Raw genomic sequence first — 16543 nt, forward strand, 5'->3', positions numbered from 1 at the left:
AAACGACTTGTTGTGGATAAAAGGCTGTGTGTGCTGAATTTGTGGATATATACTTAACATTTGCGGTTAAATTCAAATGTACCGAATAAAAAATAAAATTGAAATGGGTTTCCATTGCATTTTCAACTCTACTGGTTGTTTTATAAATAAAATAAAATTAGTTTTATAGCGAATGTGCACGCTCGCTGATACATTGCGCAAATATATTATAGCACATTATGAGATTATTATGGACAAAATGGTGAGATTATTTGTACATGACAAACACGCAACCATCTACCATCATGTCACCAAAATAAAAACCTCAATATTTATTGGAAAAATGCCACAAGCTCATCATCGTGCACTTTCACCATCCTGTGAAATTTATCATAATTTATTTAATATGTAGCCTAATAAACTGCATGCTTTCCCGAGTCATAGTGGGAGAATCACATTACACATCATCTCCTGACTCCAAGTCTACTTTGATATGATGGTTATTATATCAATATTTCCGCATAAAGGCTTACCACCGCAATTTCTCACATAAATAATTTTAACTACACAAAAAGGTCCCATCTTGTTAAAGGTAGGTTTATTTAGTTTTGTCAACATATGGAAAGTTTACCGACAAATATGCTGTGACATTTTTTTATCTGACATGTAGCCTACTTTGCATGGATACCTGGTTAAAGCAAAAACGGGTTGAATCAGCATTGTTTCCACGTCATTTCAACCAAAAAATATATGTAATGATGTTCAATCAACCTGGAAAAACTGATTGGATTTTCAAAAAGCCATCAACTAAGGGAATTTCGTATTTGTTTTACCCAACCTTTCGCATAAATTCAATGACATGGTGAAATGTTTGGTTAATTTCACGTTGAATTGACGTTAGTTGACAACTCAACCAAATGTAAATTTGAACGTTGAACTGATGTCTGTGCCCAGAGGGGATGTTATTTTCTACACAGAATATCATACAAAATGATTGCCCAGACCTTTCTGATTCTGATTTCAGTCGCTTCAAACCACCATACTTCAGATTGAAATACTGTCAAAGGTCCTGTCAGACTGATTTGTAAAATACTTTCATAGCCCTAATTTTAAAAAGTTAGCCTATCATTTGTAATTATTTCAATTTTTTTTTAAATTTTTTTATTTACATGGTCAGGTTTGGGAAGCCGTGCTCTAGGGGGGTTTACATGTGTGCAGGTGAAAATTGGTTTGAGTTGTCATCCCTGAAATAATTAATTATAGGCTGTTTACTTTGCACTCCTATCTTTTATTCCATAAACTTGGACCATATTATGTTTTGTCATGTATACCTTTTCTGTCGTTTAATATCTGAAATGCACTTCTTTCTGCTGTAGTTTATTCAAACATATTACCATAAACACATGAAGTTACTTTTCAATCACCTTTTGAATACAGTATAATGGATTTTGCTTTATCTTACATTATTATCAACTCGTACAAAACACTTTGCACCCTAGTTAAAAATGCAGAAATTCTATTTTTAACAAACAAATAAAACGAAAATACTCCAGACAGAGCATTTAAAGGTAAAGTCATGCTACAGAAACAGGACACAATTGGGTGGGCCAGTGGCACCCCCTGCATAAACGGTAAAACACATGAGCAACATAAAAGTCTGAGCTATGTACAATACAATTGTTCTTCTACAGAGTCCGGGATATGTCTAGTTATATGTGTTGCACTTCTTGGTTTCTAATCCAAGTTTACCAAACTGTTTCTAATCCAAGACCAAGAGTACAGGGCCTAGGCCAGCGTTGACCAAACTCGGTACTCAGGACCCCAAGGGGGTTTTGGTTGAATATTTGAATCGGCTGTGTAGTGCTAGGGCAAAAAAAAAAACGTGCACTCCTTGGGGTCCCCAGGACCGAGTTTGGGAAACGCTGGTTTAGACCAATGCAAGTCAGTTCAAATGGGTTTGAGCCCTCAAAGCAAGTAAGCGAACATGCATAGGAGATCCTTTGTCTGTTTCTTATGTAGGCTAATGTACAACGTTGCAATGTAACACATCTTCATCATCACTTTTAAATCCAAAAAACATGGACATTTAAATTGTTGTAGCCTACAAGTTCATTGGTAAACACATAGGCCACAACCCGCATAATTCATTTGAAAAATAAATGATTGCAACTAATCCAGTTTAGTTGTCTTTCGCTCCATTCGCAGGTAGGCTAGGCTACTAGGTTTAGAGCTGTCCGCAAATTATTTTCATCACGGCTGATACGTCAGCTGTTGTATTGACAGGCGTTAAGGCTAGACCCGGGACTTTGCAACCCGCTGTATCCAAAGGTTGGGTGCTGTTTCGATTTCAGTCTCAGGGTCGCCAGGCTAGAGTTACATGTGTCTCTGTATACGCTGTAAGGGGAACCGGGAGGCCCATACGGACAGGACGACGAGGACATGGCTGAGTTGATTGTAGCGGTGCCGATGCCGTTAAAATTGCTGATGTTGTTCAGGCCCGCAGTTGGCATCCCCGGTACAGCCGAGTGCCCCCCCATACTTCCGGCCATAGTCATAGAGGAGATGGAGTTAGGAGCTGAGAACATTGACTGGGATGTGAGTGGGCTCATTGAGTTGAAAAAAGTGAAGTTCTTTGTGGACAGATTAGCCGGGGTCAGTCCTTTGTTCGTCCAGTTGTTGTAGGTGTAGGTGGGATACATGTCGTCATAGGGCTGCATGAGGCCACTGAACTGGGGCAGGTAGCTGTTCTTGCACAGGTCCATTTGCTGGTTGCGTTCACGCTTCCTCCATTTGGCCCTGCGATTTTTGAACCACACCTTGAGATCAGAGACAAAAAGAATACATGTATTCAACATGCGATCTATAACAGTAATTTAATGTAATAATAAGAACAGTAGTTGTGTTATTATGTTATTACTTGTAAACATTTATAATACAATCCATAACAGTCAACTAGAGAACATATAGCCTAGGCTATGCCTAACAAGGCCTATGAATGATTAAAATATAATATTATAGAATATCTTTTTGTCACAACTTCATAAAATTGTCTCTCTAATGTTTTTATTAAAAGAACACTTTGTTTGTACTTTATAATGGAAACAAATCAGGAGTCTTAGGGTATATAATTGGAAGTGGGGCTATGTATAGTCTTCCTGGGCATACGGTTGTGGGCTAAAGATCAATTGTCCACAAAGACATGAACGATGTGACACCATAAGCTTAGAGCTGCACAGTGGTGGGTTATATTTAGCTAGAAAAGCCTCCTCATCATTGTGTTTTAGCTGTGGCCTATATCTCGCCGCTCTCACGTCTGCATAGGCACTATGGACCATCAAATTCATCAAAATGATTATCAATAGTTGTATTATCAATAACCGTGAAGTGTTTGCACGGCCCCTTGCAAGACCGCTGAACAAAATGTTCCAGATAAAAAGGTATTCCTCTTGGGCGTCTATTTTAAGAGTGTGTGTAATTCACTTCTGTTGGATAATATAAGGTAAATGTTATGATGTCCTCCTGCTTGGGCGTCTATTTTAAGAGTGTGTGTAATTCACGTCTGTTGGATAATATAAGGTAAATGTTATGATGTCCTAATGCTTGGGCGTCTATTTTAAGAGTGTATGATCCTCTTCGAAATGCTGGAAGTATTCTATAGATGTATGGATAATCATAATATATTAGCCATCAAAAAATATAAATTAAAATGATATTAGGCGCTTATTGGCCTTATTGTCGACTTCTTGCCAACTGACTAGTGCATTGTTGTTTTGATATGTAGGCTTAAAAGTATTGGTACTTTACACATGGGACATACGCTAATTGTAGGCCCAGGACACAAAAAAAACTCAAGCTTATGTTGTTTCTTGCCTATATTGTAATTAAAACACGCTATTTGTTTAGGTGGTTTGGGTAGAATTTTTCAAAAAGGGTTTTCCATAGGCCTAATGTGCAATTACTCGCAAGAACATGTGTATGCATGGTAATATGATATTACTCATTGCACTACACTAAACAATTTTGCTGTAAAATGTTTCCAGAGGAACACGTTACAGTGGATGTGTAGTGAACAATACCCATTATAGCAATAATAAGACCTATGTAAAATTAACTGTTGCCGAACTAAATATTCTAAATGAATTGGCGCAGATACTGTAAGTTTATATAAAAACATAGTTAATACAATGTCATCAAAAGTCGATAGATACAGCTGTGTAATGCACCCCCCCCCAAAGATGGAGGGAAATTATAGCGTAAGATCTACCTCGTAAAGTTTGTGATCGTCGTTAATTATTGCAACGATTTCATCCAAGTGGTATTCCGGTGTTGGCTTAAAGTCAAGCAATACACCCAGAACAAGTTTAAATGGAAAGAGTTTTACTGTCATTCATTCACGTCTTTACGGTTTCCCTTTGAATATACACACGTTTTAAGCACGGGCCAAAACGCATCTCGACTCACTTACCCTGACTCTGGCCTCGGTGAGGTTGGTCCACACAGCTATTTCCTCTCTCGTGCTCATATCGGGGTAGCGGTTCCGCTGAAAGGTGGCCTCGAGCTCCTGCAGCTGCTGGCTGGTGAAATGAGTCCTCTGCCGCCTCGCTTTCTTCTTTTTGGGGTCATCCGCGTTTCCATCGTCACTTCTGTGTTCTACACTCCTCTCCTTTTCTGTGAAAAACAAACATATACATTATGGTTATTGTACTGTAGCTTATACTGAGTCAGACTTCTTTGATTTTTACACTACTTTGATTTTAGTTCTGCAGCAGAAAAGCATAATATACCTGGCAGGGTGATCCTAACCTTGTTTGAAGTGTCCGTAAATCACTAAAGTAAATGTCAACTTTCAAAAGTCTGTAAGGCCTACAAAGACAACCAACCAGTAGGCTATCACGGTCGTCAAAACATGAACAGATTTGCTCCGGGTTCAAAATTTATTATTTTAGACGCTCTGTGAGGAATTCATCGGCGTAAATTTAGAACGTTGCTTTTGTTGCAACGTTTGTCCAGTCTTATCTAGAGTCCATTATCTTGTCTTTACAAGAACGCCTTCATTTCATACCTAGACGTAAGAAGGGCAATATTTATTTTTTTTAATCAAAGATCAGTTTAAAACAAACTAGCCATATTGTAGCTGCTGAATGCATTGGCTAGCCCTATTCTTCGTAAGTTTTACGTTTTATTATCTCTTTAGTATTAGGTTTATATATTGATATCGTACAACTGATGAGAAGGAGTGAAATATAAAAGAGCTAACATTCCGCAGGAGCACAAAATATAACTTCAAACAATTATTATAACTCCTGCATGTCAGTTGTTTAAATATGCAGAAAATATTCGATTTGATCAAACTGTAAGGTTATTGTTATCAAAGTAGGCCTACTGAAACACGACAATTGAAGTTATTTATTTCATTCACAGAAGGTGCTTTGTGTTTCGAATGTATTTGTTAGTGCTCAATGCTATGAACAAAGTTGTAAGCTTACGTATGAGTTTCTCTTAATATCGAATACATTACACACATACGTAGCTTTTTAGCCTTTAATGTTTAACACATAAAAAAAATGTCTGTTGTATAGCTTACCTAGCAATTATGAGAGTATGTAATGCAATGTCATTACACCGTTAATGTACCTGTTATTTCAGTATCTGATGACTCGCTGCTTGAGTTCTCCAACGTTTCTCGAGTGTTGTTTGCAGTTCTCGGCAAGTGAAACGTAGAGGCCATGTCGCGCGTCGGTGGGGATCTCACGGTCTCTGCGATTCTGTCCAAATTCATTCCACCTTGAAAATAATGATGCCGTATTAAATATATGTATTAAATCCTGTATATACGAGCTTTCTCTCAAACTTCAACAAGAGTGTTTAGGTTTCCATCTGTAGCCAAACACTTGCCATTGCAAGAATAACAAAAAAAATATTTTCATGAATTTGTTCTCCAGATAAACAGACTCTTTTCCTAGCAGCAGGGACAGCCTAATGCTTTCAGATTCCGCTGGTGGGGATATGACCGGTGTGGGGGGGTCAAGGGGCGGTGGGGGGGGGGGGGGGGGGGGGGGGGGGGGGGGTTATTGGGGCGTGGATGGGGGGTATCCCAGCGGAGCGCAGGAGGCCAGCGCAAATTGCGTTGCCTTAGAAAGTTAGGAAGAAAATGGGCCCTTTATTTTGGCATGTTTGAAATATGCTCCAGCGCAATGGAACGGCCCTGCAGCTGAGTGCCCTTAGTTAACTTAGAGCCTACACACGCACACGTAATTTATATCTACTATATGAACTGAGCTCAATAAACATTTGTATATAGGCCTGCCTTGTTATTTTCAAGGCCAAACATATATGGAAAGTAGGCTACCTAATTTATAATTTAGTAGCCTATGTACATGAAACAATGACACTGCCTCAAAATCTGCCGTAGCCCTAGTCTATCAGTTCATGTGTGGGGACGATTTGATGAGGTATATTTTCAGGCCTTCTAAACATTCACCTAAAAAAAGAAGGTGAGGCAGACCTTGTGTCAAAAGAATGAAGTGGTGTGTGTGCGTGCGCCGCCGCGCGCGTGCGTGCGTGCGTGTGTGTGTGTGTGTGTGTGTGTGTGTGTGTGTGTGTGTGAAATAAGTGGCGCCTGCTGGTTGGTCAGAGATGGACTGAGACTGAGATAAGAAGTCACATCACATAGTTATGAGCCCGGACACTTGAATCCAATCTTGAATTAAATTCACAGAAATAGATTTTCTGTGATTCATTTAAATATATTTAAATATTACATTTCGACCTCAATGTTCCCTATGTTGGCCTTGTTTTGTTTTAAAGGAGAAAGGCTCTATATTATATTCTAGACCTATTGACAGTAGCATATTTTCCCGTAATATAAGTGAAATGTCTGTCACTCATTATAGCGTTAAAATAAATGGAAAATAGTAAACCATGCTAGGAAATCAACACCATTATCAATCACTTATTATCAATCACTTGCCTACCTGGTTAAATAAAGGTTAAATAAATAAATAAAAAATAAAACTTAAACAATAAAAACAATATGCAAACACAATGCAAACTCGTTTTAAGTTGATAACCATGTGCATGACAACGAGGAAGGCGCGCACAGTGTCAAAATCCTGGATTTGCATAAACATATCTGCAACTATTATTTGGTTTTGGATGATTTTATGGTCTCAATAACATGCAGTATTACAATTACATTGGCCAAGTATTTTGTTTTAGGCAGCTTCTATTGCGCACCATCTCCAAGTATTGCTGCAAGCGCAAGTGCTTCCCGTTTTAGATTATTGTAGGCATCAAAATAAATAAATCACAGCACGTTTTTGGAATTATTCTGCAGTTTTTACCTGATTAAATACAATTCCATTGGAAATTAATGTTGAAATCTAAATTTATAGGCATATTCCTGAAATGTTGGTTGAAAATGAGGATGAGGCTGTCGCTGCTTCCTGTTGACGATACATTTTGATAAATAGTCCAATTTCAAAACACTGTTATCACATGTCAGAACTTTTTGTTTTTTGTTTAATGAGCACCGTATAAACTCCACACGCACCAAAAATAGAGGAATAATGTTAACATTAGAGTTTAGAGGACAACGTGGAAAGATACTTAGCTACTTTTTGAATTGTTGCATTTTGATTCAAATGGGTCACCAACGCAGTGGTACACGTTTATTTTTGTTAGTCACTTCCATCGATATCATCTTGAAATAAATGGAACAGGGGGCAACGTTTGGGGTGTATGCGCTGTTAAATTAACACTACTCAAATGCCACATGGAATCTGATAATACTTTTTACATGACTGGTTAGGAGAGAATTTGTTGAAGACATGTCAGATGGAGATTCGATGAGGCTGCCGAAACGGGACAGAAACAAAACAGTTGCTTTAACGTTATCGAACTTAATCGAATCACGACCCCTGACAAGGTTTGACTCTCAAACCAGTATAAGCCTATTGGTGTGCTGCCATCGACTGTTATAAAAAGAGCTCCCCGAATGTTCTGTGCAATTTAGTTTAAACATTATAACGGCGTTCAAAATCCTGCAATGGAGAGTCATGTTTAACACAGTCAACGGGCCCAAACCAAATGTAGTTCATTCAAATTATTATTATTATTCAATTATTAATCTGCTTAAAGCAATCGATGTAATGTAATCGTGATGATTGTAAACTTGTATATTAACATCACCAATCTGAAGTAAAAAGGATGTGAAATTCCACTCAAATGTATGTGGTGAAATTGCGATGGCGTGTAATGTAGTAACACAAACTGTCCTCATTGGGGAAATTGGCGTAAACATGACAAAACAAATCAGTATTATCATTTAGAATGATAGTAAATGAAGCACGCTCACAGTTTTTACAACAATGACATCTACTTTTGACTACATGGAGAGAGTTTTAATATCCTCCTAAGCTAAATGGAATGTACCTTCTAGACTAGAGCTTCCCCCACCCATAGGGTCATGGCTAGAAGATTTCCAGCTTTTGTCAAATTAACGTCAAAAGTTATTATTTTTGCATTTTATGTTGCATTTTTAGCTAACCTTAACCCAAACCCAAACCCCTTTCCTAATCTTAACCCAATTATCCTAACCTGCCACGTTAATTATCATAACCAGCTACTAAAATTCAAATCTGACGGTAATTTGGCAAAAACTGGATCCCTTCTAGCCATGACCTTTCCGTTCCCCTTCCATAGTGACTGGGCAGCAGCCTGAACCTTTGACGTTCCGATTCCGATGAGACCCTGTCGAACTGGAAAGAATCCCTTAAGGGTCTTTCAAAAGGCAATTGTGCAATTTTTCAACAATCACTTACTTTTTCATTCATTTGTTCAGGTTCCTCGCCATGCTTAATGCAATATTGTTTTTCTGTAGGCTATTGAACCTCTTTGGAAAAGTTTTCTTGAGCATTGAATGCACGCCATGCTTTCATCCGGAAGTAGGTCTACGCTCATACCTTATCAATAAAAAAACGGAATCATATACATCAACCAAGTATAATGCCTTATTGGTGCGTCCACTCTCAAGGCTGTGAATTGGGGTCAATTGAAGTTAAATTTCACATAATCTGGAAACAAAACATTTTTCAATTAATGTAGCTATTGCCTTTCAACTGTCAAATTGATTGAAATGTTAATGGTAAGTATTCAACCCTGGTATAGGGAAGAACTAAGCCAGCAACATAAAATCAAGAGGAACATCCATGTAACACAAACATCTCAGCGAATTAAGAGGTCTAAACTATTCAGAAACCAATCTCTAACCGTTAAAAACAAGTCAAATGTGAGTTGAAGTTAAATCTAACATGTTCGAGGGCGCCTCAAACGTCTCAGTAGGGGGGCTCGCGGTGACGTGAGTTGAAGAGGGGGTAGGTAGCCTAGTGGCTACAGCGTTGGACACGTAACGGAAAGGTTGCAAGTCGAATCCCCGAGCTGACAAGGTAAAATGTTATGCACAATCAAATTAATGTTTGCCTCTGTGTGTTAGAGATGCTAATCATAAATACTTACCAACAGAGATGTAGTCAGCATCCTTTTGGGCTTTGGCTCCTAGCCTACGTTAGAGGCAGGACTGTTAGTGTTATTTTATTGACAATCTATATCATAGGGCTAATCTGTTGATATTCTTGCATATACATTGGTGCTGAACGTTCTTATTGGCCTTCATGCGCGTATTGTTGGCTCGTCTGATAATGCATTTTCAATTGTATGGCACTTGCCACTTGCGGGAGGGATGGTTTACAAAAAACATTTTCATCCACCAAGACAGGTTAAAGGGCAGTAGCAAGATAAACAGTAATATTTTTTTCGGAGGACTGAAAAAAAAAAACGCAACGACCGTGATTAATCACAAGCCAAACCAAAAAGCTGTTTTTTTTAATCGTGTCCTTTATGTCATAGTCACACAACAGAACACTGAAGGGGCTACGAAAACAGTGGGGCTAAAATATAATCGGACACCGTGCGTTACGGCTATGGATTTAATTACATTATTGATTTAGCGATCATCACATCTCAATCTTGAGTGGATACTTGGTCCAAGGCCGTGTGACCCATTCCCGATAACCACCCTGACATTTGAACAAATGTTTCATTCGAAATGGCTCCATCATCCCACTCACGAATGAATGGGTATTACTTTGTACCTTTATTGCTTCAGTCTGCTTTAGATTCATTGACGTTATATCACTCTTGCCTCGTGTTCTCTTCAATAGCCTATAGGCCATGCAAGTAAGTAAAGTTATGTTACGTCCTCGTCAATATTTTATGTATGCTGAGTGGCGATTTTAGCATGTAAATCTTGGTGGGGCAAAAAAAAGAAAGAAAGTGGGATGCATGCCAGCAAAGCCACAACAAAACACTAAACAATACCTTAATTGCAATATGACGGTGACAAACGGTGCCCACAAACTGTTAGGGCCTACTTAAAGCTGTCTCAACAGCAGTCCCAACATCTTACCACTGTTATCAGTGAAGCCTTGTCTGGCAGCGAAACAGTTCATCCAGCCTCATTTACTGCCTTAAAAAACTAGCTGATATGGCTGACTTGCTTAAAACACATGTGGTTTCTACTGACAATTGAGATGTACAAACTACAAGGGGACAAAAGTGGATCCGAGGAAATATGTCATTTCGATTAAGACATTAATGAGCGAGCTAGGACAGATGTAGTCAATATAACTATTTGTTCAGCCCTTTTGAAATGTACAACCACATAATTCAGATCATGGGCCATTCTTACAGTGTTCTCCCTCTACACCAAGTAGAACCATAGGATAAATAAAGGGGACATATAAGCAGACAATGAAAGCTCTTACAATATTTGATGATTACATTTCTCTAACACAGGTTATGGGGCTACATGTGCACCACCAGGTCAGAATGGAGGGCGAAATTAAGAGGGGAAAATACACAAAATTAGGCACATGGGTTACTAACATCTTACTACACAACATACACTTAGTATTACTTTCTTAGCTACAGTATATATATCTCCCTGGCATATTACATAATTTATGCAGCAGCATACAATACATTTTTGGAGTCAGCTTCTTGTGCTGTGATCACATGAAGGTGGTGTGGCAGTCCTTAATGGGCAAATTCTGTCATCAAACTTTGTCATCAAAGTCTGGCATTCTCTGGATTTATGGTGCTTTCAAGACAACTGGGAATGCGGAATTAAACAAGGTCGAATTATGAGGACATCAGTGATCTTCAGGTTATAGCTTTAAAATAGAGGCCAGAGTTCCAGATTTACAATGCCAAGTTGGATGACCGTTCAAAACGTATTTTCCCAGTCAGAGCTAGTTTTTTTTTCAAGCTCCTAGTTGTCCTGAAGTCACTGAAATCAGATTTCCCAGTTCCAAGTTAACAGTTGTTTTGAGTGTGGCACAAATCATGCTTCATTGACAGCATGGCCAATGTTGAATGTTTATCATTTTAAGCTTGGAAAAGAGACCCGTAATCGCAGATTTGGGACCACACAGGCACTCCTCTGAATAGCAGGCTAGTGATTGCTTTGCAATGCATGCAGTTAGCAACTAATTACTTCCAAAACACTCATTGTCGAATTTGCGATTTTCAACTTGTTGTGTAATGTTTATGTCCAATGGCCGATGAGCGCCGATATGTTTTATCTATAATTTCTCTTCATTATTTTTATTCATATGACAACGATTAAAAAGGATTTGCCAGTAGAATGTCGACTTGAAAGTATGATGTCAGTCTAATCAAAGCTACTATAGATATAACGTGATTTGGCGTCATTTTATCTGTGGCCTTGAGCCTTCTTGGATGGGCACTTCTAATGTAACTTTATGGCAGCACCCAAGGGCCTCACATTTTCTAGCTCTACCCTAAGACTTGGCTGTGACGTAGTGTCCCCATGAGTGACAGAACACTGAGACAATCATGGCACAACTAGAGAACATTACCAATCCCCTACGCTGGCTGCCCCACCACCACAGAAAGCACTGAGTTGGGCTGAAACACCTGCATTTTGGAGCTGAAAGCAAAACAGAGTTGATGTTTGTATGCAGCTTTATTAACTCAATTATTATTATTAGTATTTGTTTTTACATTGTTTGCAAACTGATATGTGACACGTATTAATGCCAAAATAACATGCAAAACAGGAAAGCATCCCCAATAAATATATATGCAATATATACAGTTGAAGTCGGAAGTTTACATACACCTTAGCCAAACATATTTAAACTCAGTATTTCACAATTCCTGACATTTAATCCTAGTAAAAATTCCCTGTCTTAGGTCAATTAGGATCACCACGTTATTTTAAGAATGTGATATGTCATAATAATAGTAGAGAAAATTATTTATTTCATCTTTTATTTCTTTCATCACATTCCCAGTGGGTCAGAGGTTTACATGCACTCAATTATTATTTGGTAGCATTGCCTTTAAATTGTTTGACTTGGGCAAAACATTTCGGGTAGCCTTCCACAAGCTTCCCACAATAAGTTGGGTGAATATAGGCCCATTCCTCCTAACTGAGCTGGTGTAACTGAGTCAGGTTTGTAGGCCTCCTTGCCCGCATACGCTTTTTCAGTTCTGCCCATACATTTCCTAGGGGATTTAGGTCAGGGCTTTGTGATGGCCCCTCCAATACCTTAACTTTGTTGTCCTTGAGCCATTTTGCCACAACTTTGGAAGTGTGCTTGGGGTCATTGTCCATTTGGAAGACCCATTTGCGACCAAGCTTTAACTTCCTGACTGATGCATTGAGATGTTGCTTCAATATATCCACATAATTTTCGTGCCTCATGATGCCATCTATTTTGTGAAGTGCACCAGTCCCTCCTGCAGCAAAGCACCCCGAGAACATGATGCTGCCACCCCGTGCTTCACGGTTGGGATGGTGTTCTTCGGCTTGCAAGCCTCCCCTTTTTCCTCCAAACATAAGGATGGTCATTATGGCCAAACAGTTCTATTTTTGTTTCATCAGACCAGACGATGTTTCTCCAAAAAGTACAATCTTTGTCCCCATGTGCAGTTGCAAACCATAGCCTTGCTGAGCAGCCTTTCAGGTTATGTCGATATAGGACTCATTTTACTGTGGATACAGATAGTTTTGTACCTGTTTCTTCCAGCATCTTCACAAGTTCCATTGTTGTTCTGGGATTGATTTGCACTTTTCGTACCAAAGTATGTTCATCTCTAGGAGACAGAACGCGTCTCCTTCCTGAGTGGTATGACGGCTGCGTGGTCCCTTGGTGTTTATACTCGCATACTACAGGTGAACATGGTACCTTCAGGTGTTTGGAAATTGCTCCTAAGGCTGAACCAGACATGTGGCGGTCTACAATTTCTTTTCTGGGGTCTTGGCTGATTTCTTTTGGTTTTACAATGATGTCAAGCAAAGAGGCACTGAGTTTGAAGGTAGGCCTTGAAATACATCCACAGGTACACCTCCAATTGACTCAAATGATGTCAATTAGCCTATCAGAAGCTTCTAAAGCCATGCCATCATTTTATGGTATTTTCCAAGCTGTTTAAAGGCACTGTCAACTTAGTGTATGTAAACTTCTGACCCACTGGAAATGTGATGCAGTGAATTATAAGTTAAATAATCTGTCTGTAAACAATTGTTGGAAAAATTACTTGTGTCATGCACCAAGTAGATGTCCTAACCGACTTGCCAAAACATATATATAGCCCCACACTTTAAAAATGTCGGACTGAAAACAAGGTGCCCTAGATTACTGGTCGCCACTGCGTATGTCTATTGCTTAAATGGAATGGGAAAACATGCGAAAGCACGACAATAATTTATAGAGCTCTATGATCCATCAATGATTTCCGTCCACATTTATTTCTGTGATACTGCGTAATTAGGCAGAATAAAAGTGTATGCAAACAAATGGTTTTAACTAATCGTCTAGACCTGATTTATTTAATATATTCTTGGCAAATACCTACCAGAAATCTGTAGGCTATTCAAACCACAATAATAAATTGAACGGGTATCTTCCCTAATGTTTGCGCATAAGGGCTATATTCTATCTACAAGAACACCCTTGCCCTGATATTTAATTACCAGTGTAATTTACATTTACGCAATCAACTAGTTATTTTATAATTGAATGGATATAGCCTAGTCAAACAATTGAAGTAGCCCCTTTTGCCGCAGTAAGGTAGCATACAGACAAAATATGTCTGTCATGAAACAAATCCCTCATAACGAAGCATGAACTTGAAGAATTCCAGATGCCAGATGCATATAACCTGAGAATATTAGCCTATGGGTATGATGAAGGCTTTATTATGTATTCATAGGCTGTCAATGGAGCACAAAAAAAAAATCTCAACACCATGTTCGTTTATAAGCTGCTTGTTAACTGACAATGCGTTGTGGTAGCATATATTATAGTATTTGCCCAGGCTTTATGAATGCATAAACCATGTTTGACCAGTAAAATGTTACAAAAGTCTAAAAGAAGTAACGGTCAAGCATGCAGTAATACCTGTATTTCCGCAAGGGATTACATTCTTCGACAAAATAAATTCCATTTAGATGCCTGAAAAACAAAATAACAATGTACATTCACCATCATATTATTTATACAGGGTGGTCATTGTAACCTTCTAATCTATAGCCTATTGACAAATCCACTTTAATCAGGGATAATATTGGCCTATAGCATTGGCTCCACTGAATAGCGTTTACGCACGTTTCCTTTTGCTTAGTAGAAATGAAAATATAACGACACAAATTCAAGCACAACTTGTGAAAAACGCACAGTAATCGAGTCCTTTTTGGCTACACTTATTCATCAATTGGAATAATGCTGACCTTTAGTTTTAAAAGATTCAGAGATACCGTTGCAAAAGTTGATCTTTATCGTGATGTAAACACATAACCTCTTTTATATGCACACACACACACACACACACACACACACACACACACACACACACACACACACACACACACACACACACACACACACACACACACACACACACACACACACACACACACACACACACACACACACACACACACACACACACACACAGTCAGATTAGTAACATAATAGTACATTCACTCATTAAGAGGTACTTTTATTACATCCTCTTATGATATGAGGTTCTATTTCTTCTGACAACTCACCTCTCATGTAATATTGTTAATTCTCAAACGTCTTCTAGTCGGAGCCTATCGTCATCCATGCACTCATTCAGAAAAACATTACTCAATTCAACATTTTATCGCAATACTCCAACTCCCCAGCTATATTCCCTGACAAGGTTTGTAATCTTCTCCTACAAAAGTCAATGCATGCCCATGCGTAATACTCAAAACACAGGAGGTTGGTGGAACCTTAATTGGGGAGGACGGGCTCATGGTAATAGCTGGAGCGGAATCGGTGGACTGGTATCAAATATTTCAAACATATGGTTTCCATGTGTTTGATGCCATTCCATCTGCTCCGTTTCAGCTGTTATTATTAAGAGCCGTCCTTCCCTTAAAAGCCTCCACTGGCTGAAAGCCGATGTATCCTCCACTTGACATAGACTGGAGAGGCCTTGTACACTTGGACACAATAAAAGCATGCAATCCGAGTCACTGTCTTATAATTTGGGGGGACCAAGTGGCACAGCGTTCTAAGGCTCTATCGATTTAACTGACTTGCCAGATTAAATAAAAAATACAAATTAATACATACCAAGGCATATATTTTCCGCACAACTCGAATAACCTACTCACCAGTTAATTCCCAGAAAATAAATAAACAAATCTTTACTCTGTCCCCATGCAGGTGTGAAATAGATCCACTTAAGTGCGGGCATATGCTGTGTCCAAGTATGCGCTTTGATAGCTTCTCTGCGTCGCTTTGTGTTTTCTTCTGGAGACCTTTCTCCTGTACCGGTGACGTCACGGCGGCGCACCTCACGACAGCAACTCGATACAGTAATGCGCATTTAGCCTACGGTGAGGAGATGTACAAGCAGCTGATCTCTTTGAAGGCTGAGAAAACCCTAAACAAATGGTTTTGAATATTAATATGTTTAGTGAATTCGTTTTTAATTTTTTTTGTATTTCTGGTGAAGACGATATAGTCTATAGCCAATAGCCTTCCTCGACATGGGGAAATAGGGTTTATTTTGTATAGGCTATCTAGCCTACTCTACATTTTGAACGAAATTCTAACAGTATATCTTATGCAAGCACTTAAAATGCATTTTGGAAAGATAATATGATGTAAAAAATATATTTATAGTTTTAGAGCTATCTGTTTTTTTCCTATTTCGCTCGGTTCAGGTTGCTATAGTTCCATTAGAATTGCGCGTTAAATAACAATTCTCACTGAAAATGAATTATGCTTGCAGCAGATGCACATATTGCTTTTAAAGCTTAATATATCAGTTGCAACTATTTAAACAACATTTTATTACACAACATTTACCCTCCTTTTCAAACCAGTTGCAAACGATAAGGTACATACTAATAAGGTACACAGCCATTAAATAGGTTTTTAATTTGATTCAACTTGTTCACAATGCAAAATGTCATAACGCATGCAGCTCATTATTT

At 38.7% G+C, this 16543-nt stretch overlaps 1 protein-coding gene across 2 annotated transcripts; it reads right to left on the reverse strand.

Moving 5' to 3' along the window:
• Positions 1-319: 319 nt before the first annotated feature.
• LOC110491057 (pituitary homeobox 1-like) lies at positions 320-15829 on the reverse strand. Of its 2 annotated transcripts, none has more exons than XM_036950023.1 (5): positions 15716-15829; positions 14469-14522; positions 5614-5763; positions 4445-4647; positions 320-2795 (listed from the first exon to the last, which is right to left on the reverse strand). In XM_036950023.1, exons 2-5 carry the CDS (start codon positions 14512-14514, stop codon positions 2244-2246), a joined length of 951 nt encoding a protein of 316 aa, XP_036805918.1. In that variant the 5' UTR covers positions 14515-14522; positions 15716-15829; the 3' UTR covers positions 320-2243. The 2 variants fall into 2 exon arrangements, with proteins under 2 accessions (XP_036805918.1, XP_021420106.2); XM_021564431.2 differs by lacking the exon at positions 15716-15829 and adding an exon at positions 15119-15282.
• Positions 15830-16543: the final 714 nt, after the last annotated feature.

This window comes from Oncorhynchus mykiss, chromosome 2 (assembly GCF_013265735.2).
Source record: "Oncorhynchus mykiss isolate Arlee chromosome 2, USDA_OmykA_1.1, whole genome shotgun sequence".
Taxonomy (NCBI): domain Eukaryota; kingdom Metazoa; phylum Chordata; class Actinopteri; order Salmoniformes; family Salmonidae; genus Oncorhynchus; species Oncorhynchus mykiss.

Coding starts and splice junctions, on each gene's coding strand:
- LOC110491057 (XM_036950023.1), bottom strand. CDS start 14,514: ATGGAATTTATTTTGTCGAAGAATGTAATCCCTTGCGGAAATACAG. Junction 5,764..14,468: donor AATCCCTTGCGGAAATACAG/GTATTACTGCAT, acceptor ATTATTTTCAAG/GTGGAATGAATTTGGACAGA. Junction 4,648..5,613: donor ATCAGATACTGAAATAACAG/GTACATTAACGG, acceptor TGTTTTTCACAG/AAAAGGAGAGGAGTGTAGAA.